This window comes from Symphodus melops (genome assembly GCF_947650265.1).
Source record: "Symphodus melops genome assembly, chromosome: 3".
Classification (NCBI taxonomy): Eukaryota; Metazoa; Chordata; class Actinopteri; order Labriformes; family Labridae; genus Symphodus; species Symphodus melops.
Window position 1 is genome coordinate 6,988,370 of NC_136693.1, and position 22,998 is coordinate 7,011,367.

The 22,998-nt window shown below is 39.5% G+C and overlaps 1 protein-coding gene across 1 annotated transcript; it reads left to right on the plus strand.

Moving 5' to 3' along the window:
• Positions 1 to 379: 379 nt before the first annotated feature.
• LOC306821551 (SHC-transforming protein 1-like) lies at positions 380 to 13,761 on the plus strand. The gene is made up of 14 exons (XM_079340063.1): positions 380 to 1,123; positions 1,336 to 1,414; positions 1,507 to 2,048; positions 3,747 to 3,817; positions 4,840 to 4,900; positions 4,978 to 5,097; positions 5,215 to 5,268; positions 7,634 to 7,685; positions 7,886 to 8,012; positions 8,468 to 8,663; positions 9,163 to 9,235; positions 9,525 to 9,621; positions 9,733 to 9,880; positions 10,658 to 13,761. The coding sequence occupies exons 2-14, from the start codon at positions 1,363 to 1,365 to the stop codon at positions 10,784 to 10,786; spliced, it is 1,722 nt and encodes a 573-aa protein (XP_079196189.1). The 5' UTR covers positions 380 to 1,123; positions 1,336 to 1,362; the 3' UTR covers positions 10,787 to 13,761.
• The last annotated feature ends 9,237 nt before the right edge of the window (positions 13,762 to 22,998 follow it).

The window sequence follows — 22,998 nt, forward strand, 5'->3', positions numbered from 1 at the left end:
ATTTCTTGGTTTGTGTGTCTTTGGCTGTTAGTCCGAAGAAGAAAAGTTTATTATCTATTATCATTTCTTTGTAAAAGAACAAATAATGACGTGCGGAATTAAGTTCATTTCTTTCTCAGATTTGTCCAAATTTAAAAAAAAAACTGCTTTGTGCAGGCCCAGGTTGCAGTTTAACAGATGACCACTAGGGGACTCACTTGAACACTATTGAGTGTTTTCAGACTTGGGAACGTCTTTTCCTTTGTCACGTCCAGACTTTGTACACAAAGAAAGGAAGAAAGTAATTTTCAATTGAGATCTTTTTTTTTTCTAGAAAAATATTTCTGAACTCTTACTCTCATAAACAATGTAATGTGCTACGTATGAGAGCACCTGAGATGGTTATCTTTTTAAATGGAATAAGAACAACATGCAAAATAGTCTTTGGTTTGCGTCAGGCGTATTGTTCTGATTGAGATCAAACAGAAATGCAAATGTTCTCGTTTATCTTTTCCCGGTGTTCCTGCAGCTCATGTGAGTATACATACACTATGGGATGTAATTTAAAGTGTTCAATTTGCTTATATTATAGATGTGAAACCTTCCATTTATAACCTAAATTGAAAAGTGGGAAAACAGATAATTATGTATTAATATCACATTAGCAGCATCTCTGAAGTGTAAGTGATGTTAGAGGAGAGGAACAGAGCACTCATGTACTGTACTGGCTCACTGTGTGTGTGAGTGTGTGTGTGTGTGTGTATACAGCATGAGTCACCCTACCCGCCTGTGATTGGATGGTAGTTTATGGGTGAGGGAGGGGGCAGAGCCACAGGGGCTGTCTGTCAATCTCTCTGCTTCATTCACATATTCATCTGCATGCATCGTCATAGACACACTGAGAAAGTGTAGGAGAGCCTCTCATTCATTAAAAAAAAAAAAAGAAAAAAAGTGTTCATTCATAAAAGCTCTAATTTTCTGTTGTGCCTGAGAAAGAAAACAGGAGTATAGTGAATGTGGAAGTAGAACAGCAGAGGAAACCTGGAAACTGACAGAGTGTCTGATGAGTGAGATGGGACCGCTCTCAGAGTGACTGGAGCAGACCGGACTTTAGACTTCACAGGACATCGCCAGTCCCATACCGGTGAGTTTGATTTACTGTGATGTGCAGCAGGAATACTATCTGATAATGCCAGAACATAAAAGCAAGGCACTAAGAGAATATAGAGATATATTGTTATTATCTCCTTTATCAATTTGTCTGTGTGATCACTGTTGTGCAAGTCTGATTTATGGAAGGTTTTCCTTTTTTTTTTTTTTTTTTTTTTTTTTTTTTTTTTAAATACCCTTTCCTAGCGCTCACTTTTGTCTAGTTCCCTGATTATGAGAGAGGAAACCTTACCCAGTCTCAAATCACAAACAGGACTCTTACCAGGTAGCTTATCCTCCTTTCAAGTCGTTGCAGGCATAATCAGTATAATGAATATCAAAGTGCTGCATATGTGAGTCCATCACCATCTCTTTTAGGCATGCTGAAGCGCACCAAATACAGCCGTTTGCGCAATGATTCCCTCACATCGCTGGAGGATAGACCTCAAAGAATGCTTCCTCTGAAGGGGGACCTCTGCTTGGACTCTGATTTTGCACGGATGAATGCCGGGGTGCCCACAAACCACGGGCAGTCCACCCTGAGGGACTTCATCCCCCGTGTGGCCAACATCCGATTGCATAGTCCCATTTCCCTTAGTGGCCTGAGGGGACAGACACACACAGCCGAGGACACAAACATTACCGGACACTCGGAGAGACCCTCGTCCAGGACAGAGTCTTGCTCCGGGTCTGATCAGAGGTTTTGTAGCCAAAGTGTGCCTCTGTCTACCAGCCAAACCCTAAGTCAGTCAGCTCTGCACTTCACAAAAAGACCTGTAACCCTGCACCGCATGACCAGCCTCCCCTGGACCCCCAGCTGTCCTCACAGAGACGGGCTGTGCTGTTCGAAGACTTTCTCTGCAGTAGATGACTGTACTGTAGTGCAGCCGGCAAACAGAAGGATTCACCATCACATCAAGGTATTGATAACTCTAACCCTTAAAAACACGATACATAACATTCAAAGTCTCTGCTTTTCACAAACAGAAATCTGAAAGGTTGTGTAGCCAAAGTGCAAAAAAAGGAGCGTGTACTTGGTTCATGGGCTCACTTACCTTTGTCATATTAACTTTGTCAATTTGCCTTAAAAATGTTTGTATGTCATGACCAACATTCAAATTTGATTAAAATGTAATTTAATTACCTAAGAGTTGGGCTCAACTTATATCTAGGGTCCCATCAGAACGGTTAGGTACATAGCTATATTCCAACCAGGGCCAACACAAACACATTTGAACATAGAACACACATCGGACACACACAGACACACTCCCTGCGCTCTATCCACACAATCGCACTCACTTTTGCACATTCACTCCCTCCCTCTCAGTTAGAGCTTCCTGTGTAGGCAGTAGTGACTCATCCTGGCTCTCTGCTCCTGTCTGGATCTGCTCTGCTTCTCCCTGTGTGTATATCTGCGTGTGCATGTGTGTCCCTGTATCCGGTATAGGCAGAGCCCATGTTGTCTCTGAACCGGAGGTGTGTTCGCATGAGCGATTAGGAGCGAGGCCTGTGATCTGACAGTTGATGGAAATGAAAATGGACTGTCTGATTGTCCTCTTTGAACAAACACACACACGCGCACACATATATACATCACACTCCCACCCACTCACCCCAACCACACATACATACACACAAATATATTGATTAAAGTCTGGTCAATGGACTTACTCATCCTGCCTCCAGCTTATAGACTCTGCTCTGACCGCCAATAGAAATGGGACTGTCCGAAGTGTGTCAGAGCACATGGCCTAAATGTTGCATGGTGCATTTACTGCCTCTCATCCTCTTTAAATCTGTATCATTAATAAATGTCAAAACTCGTTTAAAGTGTGGCAGATTCATGTGAGATAAATCTGTGGACATGAAATGCAATAGTTTTGGTCCATCTCTATAACTGTAAGTGATTTTATTACACCTGTGCTCTAAGGATAAAGTAAGTAATAAGTGAAGCCTGACCGATACATCACTTGGTAGATATCATCAGGCTGATATGGATTTAAGATTAAAGTTAATTATTAAAAATTAAATAAAGTTTAAATGAATGACTTTAGAAACTCTAGTTCAACAGCTGTCAGTTTTAACCGAGTGTTCTGATTGGACGAGAGACATTGCACGAGTGGTGATAAAGAGTAAAACATCACTGAGGCCTTTCCACAATATGTTTCACCCTCCGCCTCAGCCAGGTGTTTAGAATACTTTCAGTTATCGTGACAGCAGATATTTGTTTGTCTTTATCCATTCATCTGCAGCTCTTGTCTATGACTGAATCACAACAGTGATAACAGTGATCTTCTCTGATATTGCTTCATTTTAGCCCTCCAGATTGGGAGTTTACTAGGATTTCCATCTGGGACAGGTTATAGATATGAGTTAAAGGAGGGAAAGACATGTTAATGTGATGATGGTCAAACCTTTTTATTATTTATTCTCAAAGTGGAGAAAATGAATAATTGGGATCTTTTTTGGTATGTTTGGAGCCTCATGCCTCCAAGGGTGGCTGTGTTGGTTGGTCAATTAATTTTAACAACCTTAGATTACCATTACTGATTTTTCTAAGGTGGATAAATGCATTTGAACTCATCCTGTGACTGATGTTTTCTTGTGTGTCACAGTACATGGGTAGTGTGGAGGTGACCCAGTCGATGAGAACACTCGACTTTGATACCAGAAGGCAAGTCACACGGTAGGATGTTTACCCTCTGTGACAATCACAGTTACACACAAAATAAACATCAAACAGCTGACAAAGTCTGAGGTTAAAACTCCATATGAGTAAACTGATGCTTTGCATGTGCTTTGGAGGAAACAGCTACGCCTTGATAGGCTGAATTCACACAAGGTATATTTTTTTTCTTGTTGAGACACGTGTAGCTTATTTAAAAAATGTTTTCAAAGAGGGAAATCCAATTAAATGTATAATGTTACATAAACCGGGGCTTTGTCCTCATCATTTGATATAGACATCCTTGTGCAGGATGCCATAAAGCTGATGGACACAGCAACCTCTGTTCACAAGAACGTAACTGAAGGATGGGGCAGAAAATCTAATTAGATGAATTTCCTCCTAATGAGCTCTCATAGTCTTATAAAGAGACAGGGGGGTTATTTTTCAGGAAGAAGAAAGGCAACTCCAAGAAATAAGTCTTGTTTCCTAGATAGAGGGATGTGGCAGTTGCATGCATGTGGGTTTTTGTAAGCTTTGACCTCTGGCTCGAGAGTCAGCTCTCTGAAGAGTTACAGCCCTAGTCTGAGGAAATGCATCATTTGTAGTTGATCATATATCAGTTTGGCATTTTTAGTGTATATGTTGTGTATATTAAGTATATAATTTTGGGGCTATTAAAGTTTTCTCTCGAATAAATCTCTTTTTTTTCTTGTATTAAAAGCTTACACAAGCACGAGCAAAGGCAGACCAACGTTACAAGTTTTATTTCTTTTTTAATAACTATCATGGTCAAAGTATCAGCACATAGAAAAAAAAAAGATTTTTTTAAAGCAGCATATATTATAAATTATCAAAGTAAAACACACACACATTGTACTTTATTACTGTGCTTGTGTAAACGTTCTTCCTGGGAAAAAGTTTCATCTTCCTTCATGCTGGTCAAATGCGAGTAAGGGAAGACAGATCATATATGTACACAGCTGTTTAGTATGTGTCTGTGAACCTGTTTTCCATCTGTGTATTTGTATGTGCATTTGAAGAGAGGCAATCAGCAGACTGTGTGAGAGGACATCCGCCAAGACAGCGTTAAAAACCAAAAGGGTAACATACACATGAAAGCACAAATTGCAATGTAATCAAGCCAAGAGTATACTAACTGTGGTTTTTGTCCTCATCAGCCCGTCTGTAAGGGACTGACTGCTGTTCTGGGTCAAATCGACCTTCAGTTTTCAGGCAGCAGGATCGTCCTTGCTGTCTCTACTGACAGTGTGACTATGATTGCAGCCTCCTCCTTACATGTAAGAGCTTCAACTTGTTTAGCAAAATCCAGTGTGTTTCATATTTGAATCACTGAAGAATGGACAATAAACTCTTTCCCTCCGTCTAATAATTTGTGTCTGCTCTTCCTTACACAGAAGATTGCCCATCACCCCATGCAGGCCATCTCATTTGCCTCAGGAGGAGACCCGGTACGTTCACATGTACAAACATGTTCACAGGAAGGGACACAAACAGGACATCATTTAGACAAAAACACACACGCACACACACACACACACTCTCTCTTACAGAGTTCGTAATTCAATTTAGTTTGATTACCGCTTGGTTTGATGCCATTTGTGGAGGATTGAATTATTTCCTTCTATGACTCTTGAGCCTGCTTTACTTTTCACCGTTGTCGTAAGGTCATTCAGAGGGAAACATTGAACTTTTGTGAAAGTTAAATGAATTATTCCAAGCTTTTACCCCTTCTCGGTAAACTGAAATTATTGTTTATATTCAAAAACCTCATCGAAGGTGTATCAAGAGGAGATTTTTAAAAAGAGGTGCAAAAGTAGAAGTGGGTACACACTATTTAAGGCATATATTGAAATGATCATACGTCATGATATATATAAACAAGTCTATATTGTTACAGTGGGTCAAGCCATTCTCTCCCTTGTCCACTCATTGCTCATCTCTTATCTCTTCTTTAATAATAAAAAGAAAGAAAGTTGTAAGTTTTTCATGTTCATCGCAACTTAAAATTGATTTTTTGGATTTCACACAAATAAATTACTTTTTTTTTTAAAGTTATATTTGCCTTTATTGCAAAGAACAGCTGAGGAAAGACAGGACATGTTTTGGAGGAGAAAGCGGGGGTTGACGTGCAGCAAAGAGTCATGGTTGGACTTGAACCCACAGATGCTGGGACAAGAACTATTACCTCTTTACATGGGTTGTGCATCATAACTGCTAGAGTTTCAGAAGAGTTGAGGCTATACGGCGCCCTAAAACTAAAAACGTTTTTTTTTTTTTGTTATAGCAGAAAAGCACTTGATAAAATGTCATTACTTGATGAAAGAGCAGATTCAGGTTAAATCTATGATTTGCTTTTAGGTCTTTTTCTTAGAATTATGAATTCCAATAAGCAGAAAATGATTAAATATTTCCCTGTGATTTTATTGGCCATGAAAGCTTTCATCATCTTTACAGCTTGCCCCATCAGGTAAAACTCATCAGTTTAATGTACCCCCCACCCCATCCCTCTATTCACACATTATTTCCATATGACAGAATCTTTGTTATTCAAGCTGAGTGAAATTTCCTGAAAGTCATTATAAAAACAAGCCCTTATCAATGGGAGACAAAAAAAAAAATCAATATTAATTATTCATTAATGTCCAAACAGCCAGCAGGAAAACGTTTATGTTTTTAGCTTCTGTCAAGGTCAAATCCTGTTTAATAACCTCCTTGACAGACAAAAGACAACATTATTGATGTCATACTCAGTGTCACTGAACTCTGAGCAAACCAACAGGTATGATATATCGCCGCCATTTTGTTCCTGTGAGAAGGATGCACTAGCTGAAAATGAGAGCGAGAGAGCAGCTTTTTTGAACACACGGGCAAAACAATGGATGGGATTACAGCCCACTGTTTAATTAATTAGCTAAAATAATCTTCTGCGCTCTAAACCTCAAAGCCTCAGTTTGCTTGGACTCCTGGAAGATAGCGAGGGGATTTAAAATCAATCTGCCACAGAGGCTTTATAGTGAAATACATGTAGCTGACTCTGCTCGAGTATCAGAGAAATACGGTTATGGAGTGAATTAATTCAACAGAGAATACAAAGTGATGACTGTTCACACTTTAAATGGATACCAGTATTAAAAGTTATTTTTATTATCATTATTAAATACCTATATGATTCTATAATAAGTGTTCCTGTTCACACTGCATATACATTTCACATTAAAGTGCAGTCTAACCTTTATAAGTCCTGACTTAAAATAAAGAAAGAGAAAGGAACACTTCCTGGAAATGTTTAGTTTGAGAGGTGCTCTTTGGATTGTGATACATGTCATGAAAGAGTCTCTTCTAGGCAGTCATCAGTCCGTATGGTCACCTCATGGTCGTGTTGCTCCTCAAACAAACTGTGATGGGTTTGAGCCTGCTCCATTGAGTCACAGAGTATGCTCTTGAACATTAACCCTCCTGATTAAACAACCATAATATCCAGGAGTTTCAAATCTGAAAAAGGTGGCAAAAAATAGCCTTGAAGAAACAAAATGCACATGGTGGATCAGTCAGCTTGACAGACTGTATCTTTGCTACGCAGACCTCTGTAGGTCAAAACATGTTTGCTAATTCGACTGGATGTTGCAGGACATCCTGGTATTTTTTTGCATATCTGCATTTATCATATATGTTTTGTATGTTTTATGCAAGAATAGGTATTGAAACAGGTATTTCTATGCATATTGATCATCTGATAATTACCAGCTACTGTATGGTCACAGCACAACGTTTAAAGTCGAGTTTGATTACGATTGTTTTTCCATCTCTCTGCAGGACATGGCAGATTATATCGCTTACGTTGCGAAGGACCTCTACAATCACAGAGGTATGGAACAAACACCTGTGAGTTTCATCAACTTTAAAATGGTGTGACAGGTAACATATGTTGGCTAATCTAAACATCACCTTAATTCAATAAGGAAGGGTTTACTTTATAATTTATATGTGTACGTGTAAACACACAACCTTTATCCAAAGTTACCATGTTAAAATACCCTCTCTTCTCCCTTCCTCTCTCTCTGTCAGCATGTCACATCCTGGAGTGTCCCAGAGGTCGGGCCAATGAGGTTATCAGCAGCATCGGCCAGGCCTTTGAGGAACGATTCCGTAAACTTCTGAGCCAACCTCCATCGCTCCTCTCAAGCAATCCCAGGTTGTCCTTTTTGTCTGACAACATTATTGGTCAAGGATTCTGTTTTAAGTGAATGTATGTTTCACAGATTTAATCAATGGTGCACTTCTGCCACAGTATGTCTCATTTTAGATTGGCCAATACTTATTTTCACTGTCTTGGTTTTCTCTCTTGTAAATTGTTGAACACGGAAATCTACAAGAAGATAGATAGACGTGTGTATCATAACATAGAAATGGATATGAAGCCCTTGGCTTTGTCCTTTTTTTAAACACAACCAATTAATATCATTATGCATCATCTATTCTAAAGGGTTACCGGTACTTGATTTATTTCAACACTATCAGAAAGATAATTTTGTTTCTGCAGTTCTACAGTATATACCTAGCTTGAGTCTCTATCTGTGCGTGTGCATGTGTATATGTGACTTGTATGGTTATGAAGGAGAAGAGAATTGTGTCATTCTGTGCGTGCAGGTCAGCAGGGAGACTCTGTCACATATGGAGCCTAGAGGAGACAATAACAGACCAAAAGGCAAAGCAGCAGGAAGCTGAAGTCAGCGAGCACCGTGACTACTACAACATGACCCCAGGACACACGCCACCACCTGTTGGAGAAGACAACTTGTGGATCACAGGGGAGGAGATGAAACAGAATGCTGATGTACAAGCGGTAGGGGTTGATTGTGAAAAGAAGAACATTGTCCATCTTACGTCAGTATGAGTTCATACCATTTCACCAATGTCTTTTGTTTTCTTGAATGTGTGCATATAGAGAATAGTCAGTGTGTTGTGTCATAGCACATTGTTTCTATACTCCTCAGTATATGAGGTGTTCATTGTGACGGTAGTTTCATATATCACAAGAGTGGCTGTGTTAACATCATTTCACTTTAAGCTGCCCTGAGCAAAACAAGTCCATCTGAAACAGTTGAACTATAGACGTCCGTCTGAAGGACATGTCAGTGTAATGAGAAAGGCTCCAGCTGTTCTGCTTCACTTCCAAGAATTACTGTGCTGGTCTGCGAATTAAGTCACTGACCTTCCTGTCATGAGTACATTTTAGACCTTTAGGCCACCACTGCCCCTTGATACAAACACTCTCTCTCTCTCACACACACACACACACAGATCTCAGCTGTGTGTGTATGACTCATCTTGTGCTATTGCAGGTTTGTTCGTCTCAGCCTGTTTCAATGTACGAGAACTGCTCCATCACAGAGGAAACTCCGGCTCCATCTACAGGTAAAAATATTCACTACACTCCAGTGTGGTCCAGTGTGACCTTTCACTTGCATACTATGGCACTCTGTGCTTGGGCTGTAGTCCCTTCACATTCATTGAACTTATGTGTATACGTTCGCTTATTTTAAACCCTTATTCTTCAGCCACCAAGGTAAAAGCTAGCAAAAAAACACAAGATTTAAAATGTGTTACAAAAAAAAAGTAATATATGCAAAAATAATAATGGTTTAAGTATAATTTAGGTTTCAGCAACTCACCCTTGTAAAGTCCTTTCCTTTTTTGTCTTTAGACTCTCTGGAATCTGGGACAAATGCTGAATCATGTTCACCTCTACCTGAGAAGTCCATCCAAAACCTAATCCAGGAGGAAGGTTGGTTCCATGGCAGGTTAGTAGTTCCTTTACCGAAACCATCAGAGGATCAACATTTCTCCCAATATGTCTTCTTGCTCATATAGGAAGCCTTCTTCCTTGACTAAGTCTGTCTCCTTCCCCCCAGGTTAGGCAGAGAGGTGGCGGAGTCACTTCTCACCTGTAGTGGGGACTTTCTGGTCAGAGAGAGCAGCTCTGCCTCTGGTCAGTACGTCCTCAGTGGGATGGAGGGAGCAACTGTGCGACACCTGCTGCTGGTTGATCCACATGGACAGGTGCTGTTGGCAGGGGTGCCACCAGAAATTCTGGGCGCTGTGGAAACAAAAATATCTGGGCCCCCTACATTTTTTACAGATAAAATTGAACCCAATAAACATGCCCCGTATACTTTAAAAGATATGTACTTGGCACATAAAGTAATGCATAAAGGTGAGTATAAAGCCTACAAAAACAAAACAAAAAAACTACAGAAATGTGTACTTGTTCACATAAAAGAGAGAATACAGTGTATTGGTTTTATCGGCCTATTTAGTTTTCTTAATATAAGATATTAAAATATCTATTTTTTTAAACTAATTATAGCCAATGGATAAATAATAGACACATCCTTTAATTCAATTGTATTTATTATTATTATTATTATTATTTTTTTTTTTTTCTCTAGGGCATTTAATTCATATTAAAAATGTCAAGTTTGAATGACAGCATCGTAGCAGCAGCACTGTCATTTCACAGAACACAGAGTTGTAAACTGATATTGCAACTTGATTTTCTAATTTTGGAAGCGCAGGGATTACTTTTTGTTTTGTGAAGTGATCATCATGTGGAGAACACAGTAGATACATCATGTTTAGAGGCTTTAATCTTCGTGACAGGTATTTTGGCTTCTTGTTGGCTTCTGGGCCCTTCATCAGCCTGGGCCCTTAGAATCGTTCTAACCTTCCACCCTTTACGGTACCCTTGGCTGGATTTTAGACACAAGTGTACATAAAGAAGGACATATCCAAAAGACATTCATATTTGAATCTTTTTGTCTGTTTTTGGTTAACCAGGTGCGGACTCGTGATCAGGTGTTTCTGAGTGTTGGTCACTTGGTGCGTTTTCACATGGAGAACCAGACGCCCATCATCTCTGGAAGCAGCGAGTTGTGTCTGAGGCAGCCGGTGCTACAAAGACACTAACACACACAGGTTCACAGACTGTCACATACACACATCAGCTTTCTGCATCTGTAGCTATTCCAGTTATTGTTTTGTAGCTGAGACGACAATATTCTGAAGAAATGAAACTTTTGTACTTGAAGAATCATCCAGGCCCTGCGTCACACATCACTGTCCAGAATAAATGATTGTCTGGTTGTTGAAACACATACACTTTCAATGTTCAGTCCTTTGTCCTGACTGACATGCTCCTTAAGACTTATGCAAACTGTTCATCGCCTCGTGTTGTGAACAGCTGCTGGCCTGCTGAACATCCTGTCTCACTGCCTCAGGCTGAACATGTTGGTGTTTACTCAAAGATTAAGCACAATCACTGGTGTCAAGAGGAAATTGGCCAGAATGTTGGCAGAATTACGACAGAATAATCTTTTTCACATGCTTAATTTCTCTTGTGTTCCTTTGTTTTTGATTTGTTATTGTTTTGTGGCCCCATTTCCTTTGCGTTAACATGTTTACGACATTTCTTTTCTTCCCTTTGGTTTGTTACATTCTGAATATGGATTTTAATCATTTATCACTGTGTGTGAGCAGTATCTACACTAAGAGATTTACAGTTTAGTCTCAGATAAACTTCTGTTTGATGTTTTTTTTCCCCCCTATAAATGTATTCACACACCTTCAGTTCCTTCACAAAATGGGTTCTGGACTTTACTTTTCACTTCTTTCTTTTTGAGCCTGAAACCACAAACACACTTTGTTTTCCTCTTTCCCCCATAAAGACACATTTAAACAATTTAATTTACCACATAAAACAAGGTTTTATTGAAGTGGAACAATCGACTAAATCGATTAAAATGTAATTGCTTTGGCTTAAAGTTAAATTATTTCATTTGATTCTGAGAAAAGTTGCATCAAGCTCTATAATGTCCTGTCTCTTTTTATTCCAGTTTATACTTCACATTGCCTCGTCAACATGCACCTTAAAAGTACAATCTGATTGGCTGATTATCCCTGTTTGACAAGGTCATCTCTACTAGTCTTCAAAACATATTTAAACATTTTCTGTCCTGTAAATAATTATGACACAAATCAAGAAATTCATTTTAATGTCCCTAGCTTCCCTTTTACCCACAAGATGGCGCTATCAGTCTTTACAAGAACTCATTCCCCTTCAGCTTGTATCAAACCAGATTCTCTGCAATTTTGAGACTCTGTATCTACATTTTTAAAGCGTTTATAACTTTTTTTGATCATTGCATTTCTCGATAATACCATCACTAACATGTTTACGATGAAACATGCCGCTAACATGTACGCTGAAACAACTGATTGTAACTTTCTTGCTGTAAATGGCTTTTTCAGTCATTCCAGATTTCCTGAAACACATTTTGTACCCAACAAAGCAAAGAAAACAATCCATAATAAATGGCCAATATTCATTTTATTCAACAATTGTCTGTCAGCAGCCTGTCACTTGTAGAGTTTGGATAAGTAAAAGATGACTGTGCTCTGAAAGTATGCAGTCGACTGTTTTTGGGGCCGTGGCTCCTCATCGTCCTCTGAGAGGCTCAGAGGGTCTCGCCCACATTAATCACCCTCAGCTCAGCTTGTTAGGCTTGGATTGGGGATCTACTGGCAGCTCATTGGGGAAAAAAGCAGCCCTGCTAGGGACTGATACACAAAAAGATAAAACACTGATAGAGTATCTAAAGAAAAACAACTCTTACAGTCTTACTGTTGAGATAATTCTGTCTAATGTAATCATAGATCTGACAAGCTGTCTAACTTCCCACAATCCCTTGCTGTTGGGGTGTCAAAAAGAGGACTTATCTGGGTTGTTGCAAAGAACAGGAAATTGACCTATCTTTGCTCTTTCCTGCACTTTTTATACACCGGTTAAACAAGATGGCGATATCTGCATCTTGTCTGTTCTGTCAGTAAGCAGACTTAAACTCTTTTTATAAAAACAATGAAACGAAATGATCATTTGGTAATAAAGAGGCTATCAAAATTGTGAATTCAAGTAACACGCTGAGTTATTCCCTGCTTCATTTCTGTCCCTCTGGATTTCCTCTGAGTCACACGGACCTCGCCCAAAAACAGCTCATTAGGAACAGCAGTGACCGAGTGTGTGATGCCGTTCTTTGAGGCTTGTGAGGCCTGCAGATGGTCCCATGTTGTCAAACCTGTGAGGTCACTGTTATAACACTGACCCCGAAAATAATGTTGAAGCAGCAGCTGGAAACCTGGGTGGTGTTACTGCATTAGCAGATTCAGGGCGAACATTTACCGTCATTTTATGAGCCGTTCTCCTTGAAAAGAGATCACTGTTTCCTCATGAGACTTTTTTTTCACAAAGCAGATGGTTTTGGTGTTACACTTTCAAACAACACAACAATCTGGGTTATTGGGTCACCAACATCACCCCGACAGCCTTTTGCCCAGAGACAGAATTTGTGAACTGTGATGCATTCTTGATCTAGTTTTATATATAATTTGGCACCCTTATTTTATAATATACATCAAGATTAGTGTCAAAAATTACCGTCAATGTTTGAATTGACACATTGTTTAAACATTCAAGCTTTCATTATAATATTTGTATCGTGCCAAAGGGCCTCAATTCACTTCATTATGCACTTCTTTTTTAATACTCATGAATTAGATTTGCTTTTATTTTGTTTGTTCGTATCTAAAAAAGAAGGATGAGTAAACTCTTACTTTTTCAGACTTGTATGATGGAGTTGGTTGTCACTCAACGGGAAGGTTTGAGATTCGAACCTCAGCTGCAGTGACATGTTGAACAGTCTATGGGCAAGACACTGAACACCAAATTGCTCCAGCAGCTATCATGTTAGTTATTAGAATATGCTGTTTGATGTTTAGGCACTTTACGTTATAGCCTCTGCCATCAGTATGTGAATGTGGTTGGAAGTGAAAACGCCCTTTGAGTTTTGAGAAAACTAATAAAGGGCAATACAATTTCAAATCCATTTTCCATCTACAAATATTAATTACTTTCTGGTAGACAGAAAATAAATCAGCAAAAATATTATAACGAACAATTACGGCTTTTTAATTGGAAAGAAAACATGAAAAACGTTCCAGTTCCTGTCAGTCCTCCAAAAAAGCAAGTTCAATATTATGCTAATATTCAAAGAGATCAAGTAAACTCAACAAGTGAAATTTATTTTGATAAAATGGTGGCAAACTTTCTCTGTATTTGGAAACATGATGTTACTAAAAATTGAGAAAGTCACCAAAGTCACTGATTCTTCTGTAATCAGAAAGAACTAATCTAGAAGCTTCTATTTCATGTGTCATTTTATCATTGTAAGAAAAAAAGGAAACACATCTCTGATAAGGTCTTCAGCACCAGTTACAACTTATGCAGAAATGACTGCACCTGGCTTCAGGGTGAGACACAGTGGTTGCACTTTCAGGACACGATTTGGTCATTGGGTTGATTTTTTTTTTTTTTTTTTTTTTAGAGAATCTAAGAAATGAAAAGTCTGCAGCTGAAACTACAGTAGACACATTGTATTAATCCATTCAAACCACGTGCTGTGTGTGGATTTGTTAGCGCATGTGTGTGCATTCCTTGAACCCAGCCAGTGACATGTCATGACTCTGAAACAGGAAATGATAAACATTCAGTATAATCTTCAAGTCCTGTGGATTTGGTTCAGATCCAGAGAATTAAAACGCCTGAACTCTTTGAATTCCTTTAAAGAATAAACTTATGTGCTGATGAGCCTGAGGGCATTAGCTTAAAACACACACACAATTGAACACACACGTCTCAAACATGCACACATATGCACACGTACACACAAAATAAAAAATAAAAAACAACAAAACACACACACGTACACACAAACTTTTAAAAACACACACACATATGACGAAGCATTCCCAGACCCTAAAGCGCCTTACTGGAACAATTAAAGTCATAAAAAGTGCCCAAAGTTCGAGAGCATGAAATCGTTCCTCATTTCAATGTTATCAGAGTCACACAGAGTTCAGATCTGGGAGGAAACAAAACAAGACTTGGCCACTGACTGGGCCGTGTTGCAGCACTTTCTGGCATGCCAAAATCTACACGCATGTTCCTCCAGAGACAGTGCAGGGGAGGAGACACGCACGTGAGTCATGTGAGAGGTCGCAAACAAATGCACACAAACAAAGAGACAGGCCTGGTTCTGTTTCCTGTTTCCACAAGTCAGGAACCAGCAAGGGCAGGCTGTGAGCAGAGAGTCTCCGTTAAACCAGTGTACAGTAAGCTGCTGTTGGCTGGAGTTGATTGGTACTGTTAAGATGAGTGTGCGTTTGTTTTTGTTTGTGTTTCCCAAACAGTCATTTAATTTTCCATCAGTTCTCTATTTGATTTGAGCCTCCCTTTCCTCTAATGCCTTGACCCCCAAGGTTAGCATGAAAGCTTGTCTCAAGACCATTGGGTGTGTGGACTATTGGCTTCTCACAGGCTCATAGGAAACGCACACACACACACACACACACACACACGTGCACATCACAGAGTGTCCTCAAGCACAACATGCCCTGGAGTTTCTTTACCTCTTCCAAATTATTATTGTCTTTCCACTCTCTCTTTATTGTTGCCCATTCAGAAACTAGGTCAGTGTCAGGTTGTGCCATTAGCTCCTGAGAGAGAAAGAGAGAGAGAGAGAGAGCACAAGCTCAAGCGCAAGCGCAAGCGTGTTCATGACTGGTAAGAAGCTATGCTTATCTGCCACTTGGCCGAAACACTTACTTAAACGTGTTTGTTTTCATGTCCTTCGTTGGTGGAATGAAATGGAGTGTGTGTGTGTGTGTGTGTTTGTGCGCATGCGAGTGCATGTGTGACAAAGCAATGATGAGGGGGTGGGGGATTCTTGCACCAGGCAGCAGACAGATGTGGGAGACTTAAATCAAAACTTTTCTGTTGGCCCATTTCATAAACGCGACTTTCCCCTCCACTGTTGGTCTCCACTGACTCTCCATTCCTCTGCTGTTTCCTCACGTTTTGGCCAGCAGCTCACACTTCTCTGTTGGATATTAAGCAGAGGTTGAGCTCAAACTTGGACTGTTGCACACACCAGGAGGGATGATGCAGTGAAGCCTTGTCATGCTTGACTTTAGGTTTTTGTTCCTTTAGCAGCTCAGAAAATAAACTTGATATTGTTTTATCCCCTTGACCTCTCAAAAATGTGGTGACATTTGCTTATAAACAGCATTTTTAACTGAAAACATGTTTATGACGCTGCTACAATGACACATCACTTCTGTTAAGAGCCACAGATATTCCATGCTTTCTTTCTCTCTGTGGGCTATCCGTTAATAGTGTTGATCTTACTTTCAACACAGCGCCTCCCAAATGTGTGTTGGGATTACTGGAATCTAATTTTTCGCCAGACAATTTGGCCCAAAAACATTAACAATATCTTTTTTTCAAATAAAGGCCTATTTTTTTGGCAAAACAACTGAATAAAATTCTATTCATGCATAGCCTTTATAACTTCCATATAACTGTTTTCTTCAAACACCAGCAGCAGGTCAAAGTTTTCCCTGAAATATATAACATCTGGTTAAAAGACTGGCACCAAATTCATCAATAGAGAAAAGTTCCTTCAGGGTAGCTCAATCAAATTTTCACAGCAGCCTCCTTTTTTAGCATAATGATATCGGCATCAGGGTTACAAGCTCATATGCAGCTGTCATGTAGTTGCTACTGCTGTAGTTTGATACATACATCGAGAATCTGCCTGTTTTTAGATCCAAAGTTTAAACTGAATATCCTGATTGACTTAAGACCATGTTCAAAGATAAATAAATACATTTTTGTGACATTAGTGTAACAGTGTAGCCGACTTCTAGCTAAAATGACCATTAGTTTAAAAGTGTATTCATTGCTAAAATACACGCTAAGTAAATTTCAAGCTAAAGCGAAGTAGACCTACAGTACAGTAAAGTCCTAGCTAAGAGAGCAGAAAGCTAGAAAGTAGATACATTTAATAAGGTCAGACTTTTAATCACTGAATGTAGCTAAAATATCAATTATATAGTATGCTACTTAATTCCTAAAGCAGAGACTGTAAACAGTATACTGTATACAGTCTAGCTAAAAGAATTGCTAATGAACTTTAAGCTAATGAGGAACTTATTTAGTGAAGCAGTGTGTACTATAAATGTATTTCTTAACAACTCAGTTTTCATGGAGTGTGTGTATGGATTTGTCTGTGCTAAGTGTCTTTTACGGCTGGTGGTGGCAAACCCATGGTGGGAAAACTCAAACGGGTTCATTTTCCATCCCTAAGATGGTCAGATTTGTGTGTGTGTGTGTGTGTGGTGTAAGAGGTAGAGGGGAAAGGAGAGCACTGACTTTGCATTTATCACATGTAGAGAGCAGATAAGAGGGCAGCAAGACCAGCATGGATGAAAAGCTCAAACCAAAAATACTATATACTGGGCCCTGCGGAGGAAGGACCCTAAATAAATCTGTGGGTTTAGACAAAAGGGTGTGGTTAAAAAAACAAGAACATCTTGTAATGTTTTACATTTATCACAAATGTCAAGTCATTTTTAAGCTGAACCCAAATAAGTGTGACAATATAATGTACAAGGGAAAAAAAGTAGTATTTATAAAAGAGTGGTCGTATTTTAACAATGCATGGCCTTGTCAGAAGGCTTCATCTGAGCAATAGAGATGAGAGTTGGATGAAAAGATCCCTGATGTCGGAATTTGTACTCAGAGTTTTTCATTAGCAAAAGTGAAAAGTAAAAAATAGTCATGGCCCCCCTCCACCCCATGAATAAGCAACAAGCGAGCTAAGGTCCACTTCTGGAGCATTGACACTAGTGCATGCAAGTGAGGGGCGTGGATGCTGAGGGAGCACAGGTGGGATGGGCGGAGTGTAGATGGGGCACTGAGGGAATGCTACTTTCAAAATCATGCTATCCTTCGAAAATGACCAAACCTGCCTTTAACAGACAGAACTGAAGGTCAATCTCCCCACAGGCAAGAACACAAATAAGCACATTATCCAAACGGTCAACCTGTTGCTTTAAAGTCAGATGTGTTTGTACATTTTGAAGACCATCAGGCTTCATGCGTTTACACTACTTTGTTTATTGTACTACACTATCAGACTCAAGAGTGTTTATTGTTCCCATGGTGACAATGGCTTAATAAGGATGACATTGGGGATCTAGGGTGCAAGAGGCTTTTTTTACACACTTCTCCCTTCGCATTAATGAGAGGTTTTCTCATGCAATGTCCTGTTTTCTCAATCAGGAGTGACACCAGGGCACAAGGAATGAGACCAAAACACATCCAGGGTGAGTACACCAGCGATTAAACTCTGATCCCAGGACATTAAGAGATTACTCATACTGTCAACCCGAAGTTCCTTCCCTTTCCCCCCAAGAGCAGATCCTTAAAAGAAGCATCCTCACTGTTAAAAGGACCAATTACAACTTTTTACGACCCAAAACATTGTCCTCAATTGTGTGAGGGAAAGTTTTAAGTGAAATGAGCTGAAACAGCACCGAGTTCAGACAAGGAAAATGATCCAATTGGAGGCAGAAAGAGATTCCTTCATATTAGTCTGTGGTTATGTTTGATTTTGTGTTGTTGCGGTCAACTGTCTGTACATGTAGTGTGTTTTAGCAGGATACCATATGTGATACTAAAAGGCCAACCCACACTGTTGATAGAATTCATGATTATAATAATTACATTATCATTAGAGCCTATACATAAAAAGTAATCCCTTTTACATACAAAAAAACAAGCAGTCACAAATGTAAAGTGTGAGAGAGGATAGAGAGAGAGAGAAGAGGGGGAGAGATGAGGAGACTCATTTCTGCTACAGCTCATTTTCTTTAAATATTTCACATGAATATTGGCAGCAGTTGTGCTGCAGAAGACAAAAGGAAATGAACCGTGGCTGCTGGAGCCAAAGACAACACAACACACAGTGTGAGAAAGTCTAGCTACAGTTTCTGCTCGCAGCACAGTGAGAGACAACCTCAATTTAAGCTATTAAAAACTGCCCAGGGATATACAGTATGAAACACATGGGCAAGAACATGATTGTATGAGAGAATATTTGCAATGTAGCTGAAGATAGATCAGCTTCTGTCACTGTGAGCTTTAAGGCAAGAATAAAATTACATCACTTTACTAAAAGACGTTTTTTGGACGTGTGTTGTCTGAGGGATATGTAATCAGAATTTCTCTATATAAATGTCATTTCAGGCCACAGGAGAAAACATCACGTAACACAATGCCCATGTTTGGTTATAAACACCAAAGTGATTAACTGAGAACAGTATAGTGTTGGGAAGAAGAAGGACAGTGGGATTGGAGGTGGCCACTTTCTGTAAATGACACCTTCTTTGTAACAAGGAAGAGCAGGGGAAACTCTGCTGACGTGAACCATGACTTCAAGATTCCCAAGAAACAATCCTCTGCTTTGACGTCACTGCTTTCACTCAATGTGGTGTATGTTTTTCTGCACGACTGTATGTGTGAGTGTTGTGTTTGAGCACAAATACGACCATATGCTCGTATTTAACTGTGGTATCTCTGCATTGCTCTCCATAATGTTTACTTCATGTAAGTTTGTAATGCATCAAATTATTTCCTTGTGCCTGCTAATTCATCTGAGGCACTCCTCCAGTTTAACAGATGTTCAGCAGCAGTGGCAGACTCAGGCTTTCTGAGGTGCAGTGGTATGAAAGTGAAAAGGGCAAAAAAGGGTTGCCTCAAAGTAGAGCTTTTAGAAAACAACATCATTTACATGAAATTGTAAATGACTATTTATACTCAACTGCAAAAAGTAACAGAGACAAGCTTAAAGCTTCATCATTGTTTGTTGGGACTTATGAAGGTGGACAACAGTGATCTAGCAGACATGAAGCTGTAGCCAAGTGCTAACCAAAGTTGTCTATCCCTTAACTGAGGATAACTTTAAGTGTACTGTAATTCAAAGTAGTGACTTGAATAAGGGAGAACCAACTATACAGAAAATAAGTTTCTTTTACCAAGCTGTAAAGATCCTAGTTTGTGCTGTAAAGTTTCCTTATGGGGCCTCTATTGTGATTGACTTACCTTTGGCACCAGCCACAAGCGGCGAGTCGAGGAACTGCAGTTTTTGCACTTCCATTTCAGCCTCATTTCTTAGCCTGGTGGTTTGTTTGATTCAACTTTATTGTCTTTGGGGTTGTATATTTCCATCCTTCCCATAGCAAAAAAAAGTTGCATATTAAAGATGAGGTGAAAGTTCTTTGTTACTTTCTGCAGCTGGTAGTTGGAAAAGCTGTAACAGAAGCTGGTGGATGCCCGGAGTCAAGAATTTCTTGGTTTCAAAGCCAGTGAGCTGTCTCTGACTCCCACCAACACACCACAAACCACCCTGGCTCTTCTCAGCTTCTCACACCCAGGTCACGCTTATGTTTCTGAGGATGAACTCAACTACGCTTAGAGAGAGACAGTCGAGGCTCCAAGACATCCAGGGAGAGGCTTCACACTGTCAAAACAATCCTCTCCAATCACCAATGGCCACTTCTGCCCTCTGCCTCTCCAGCAAACATCCCTCATTCCTTGACTGAAGACCTCTCATCCTCTCCTCTGGACCTTTGTTTCCTCTTCCAACATCCCACACTGCTCTCAGATACCATTTACAGCCATTGATGTTCTTATCTTACAAAGAGCCCAACAGTACATTTATTTACATTCTCATATTACCGCAGATACTTACATGCAATTCTATTATTTCATTACTATTATTATAAAGCACATGAGAGAGCACCGGATCAAATGTCAGGGTAAGATAATGTAGAAGCAGAGATGATATTATAAAGAGTAAATCAGAGAAGGTGTTTTGACAGTAACTACTATTATTACTTATTCAAACTATGTTAATAAAAAAAAGATGAAAGGAAGCTTACCCTTCTCCTTTGCAATTTATATTCGTGTTTTCAGCTGGTGAGTAGATTTCAGCTGGTTTTGAACAGAATTAAATAAATAATGATACCTCTTTTTGACCTTAACATAAAAAACATCAGTGAGAGGGTTGATTATTTGCATTATGTTGAATGTCTGATACTGCTGCTGACAGGTCTATGTCGAAGGAAGGGATTTATAGTGTACTGCCCCAAAGTGCCTTCATTTACAGTGTCCATAAAAAAAGATTCACATTTAAAGGTTAGCAGACAACAGGAGTTTCTTTTTTCATTACAGAAAACAGCTTGTACAGGATAAGATAAGCCAAAAGACGTATTGCTTCCTCCACAAGGGTCAACACAAAATGAAACTTCTCTACAGTAACTTGAAGTGCTCAATAAGTGCTTCTCCATCTAAAACGTGTGTGACTTTCTACTAAATTTGCACTAAGGCAATATGATGAATGAAAATCTATATCTTGGAGCAACTTTTCTATTAATTAGCACAAGCAGGCTTAAGTTATTATTAAAGAAAGCACCGTGTCATCATATTAAACAAGTCTGGACTATTTAAATTCACAAATGAGCTCATTGACATGCAGAAAATATCATGATGGAAAAAAAATTAAAAATCAAATTTCCTCCCGTTGTGCAGAATTTTGAGTTGGGACAGGCTGAAGCAAAGACCAGGACTGCCAACAATGAGGAAGGTTGGACTTTGACATGGAGGTAGAGCCTTCTAAGAAAGCATCAGCGTTTCAATTTACACCCAAAGGTCATGGACAGGCAAGGGAGTTTACAAAGGGAGTGAAAGGGAGAAACTTATGAAACTGAAGATGGGGCGGCCTCCAATATTTTGGTGGAGTGGTGAGTGGGTGGGGGTGAACAGGGTGTCGTTCAGGAGGAGAGCTGTAGTAGCCAAAGCAGGACATAACAGGAAGAAATCAAGAAGCTGTGTATAGACAGTGATTGTGAAAATTGAACTATATAGAGGTTATTAAGTGAAAACCTGCGGTACTCTGGGTGCTGCCTGACAGTTTGTTGTCTTGAGGCAGACTTAGACTCTTGGCAGTGTGTTCAGGAGTAAACGTGGTCTTGTCAGCAGTGATGGAGAGGCCTTGAAGAGGGCAGGACTTTCCAGGGGGAAAAAAAAGCACAGTATTGTTGAGACTAAGTTTGAGGTGGTGGGCAGGCATCCAAAGGGAGATGTCAGCAGGGCTAGGGGAGATGCGTGCCTCAACCTGAGTGTCAGAGGATGGAAAAGTTGTGGAAGTTGAATTAATGATGTATAAATACTATTCTGCACACACCAGATGAAATGCAACAGAAGGCAAGATGGATGTTGGAGAAACTTAGGCAGGTCACCAATAATTTCTTTCTAAGAGCTAAAAGAACTGGTGTTTGGGTTGCCTTAGACATGATCGACCTATCACTGGGAAATATTGCTTCTAATAATATTTCAAGCTTGTTTTTATCTTGATCAAACCTAGAAAATAATGTGCAAAATAAACACAAAATCTATGACTAAGTGCAGGGTGAGTTCCAACATGTGTGAGAGGGGAATGTGAATAGTTAAGAAGAAAAGAAAAAATGGGAAATTTCTATCAGTGAAACCCGATGTTGAGGATTAAACAGTGTCAGGAGGTTTCTTTAGGCTTTAGAGTGATTGCAGTCTTGACAGAGACGCAGACGGACTCTATGTTTGCTAGGTGTGGCTGCAGGCATGAATCAGTGTGTGTGAAAACTATCACTACGCTGGACAAAATTCCTCAAAACATAAAGTATGCACAGGGTAAATATTGAAATCTCATATTTTATTCCCTTGAAAGGTTTTATTTTTTTCAAAGTATATCAGTTGGAAGTGGGTGACTTAAGAAACACTTGTAGTATGAAGATCATCAGGGTCATCATAAAGGCCACAAGCCCAATGTGTTGTACTTATTAATTTATCATATTGATCTTCATACTAAATGCTGCTGGAGCCTTTTGGCCTCTTCTAGCCTTTCACTCTTCATACACCTTTGTAGGTGAAGTTGTACCAGAAAATCCCACTCTGCTTCTTTGGTCCTAACTACTAGGACGGCTTGTCTTTTAAAGGCCAAACAACTTTTTAATCATCTCTATTACCTATACAGTATACAGTACAGACGGGATGTGGGTGTGGTGGTGAACACTTATTAACAGCCTATCTGACAAAAAAACAACAAACATTTTACATACAAAGACTTATTTTAAGACAAGGAGAACAATGGATTATAGGTGATAAACTAATCATAAGCAAATAAATC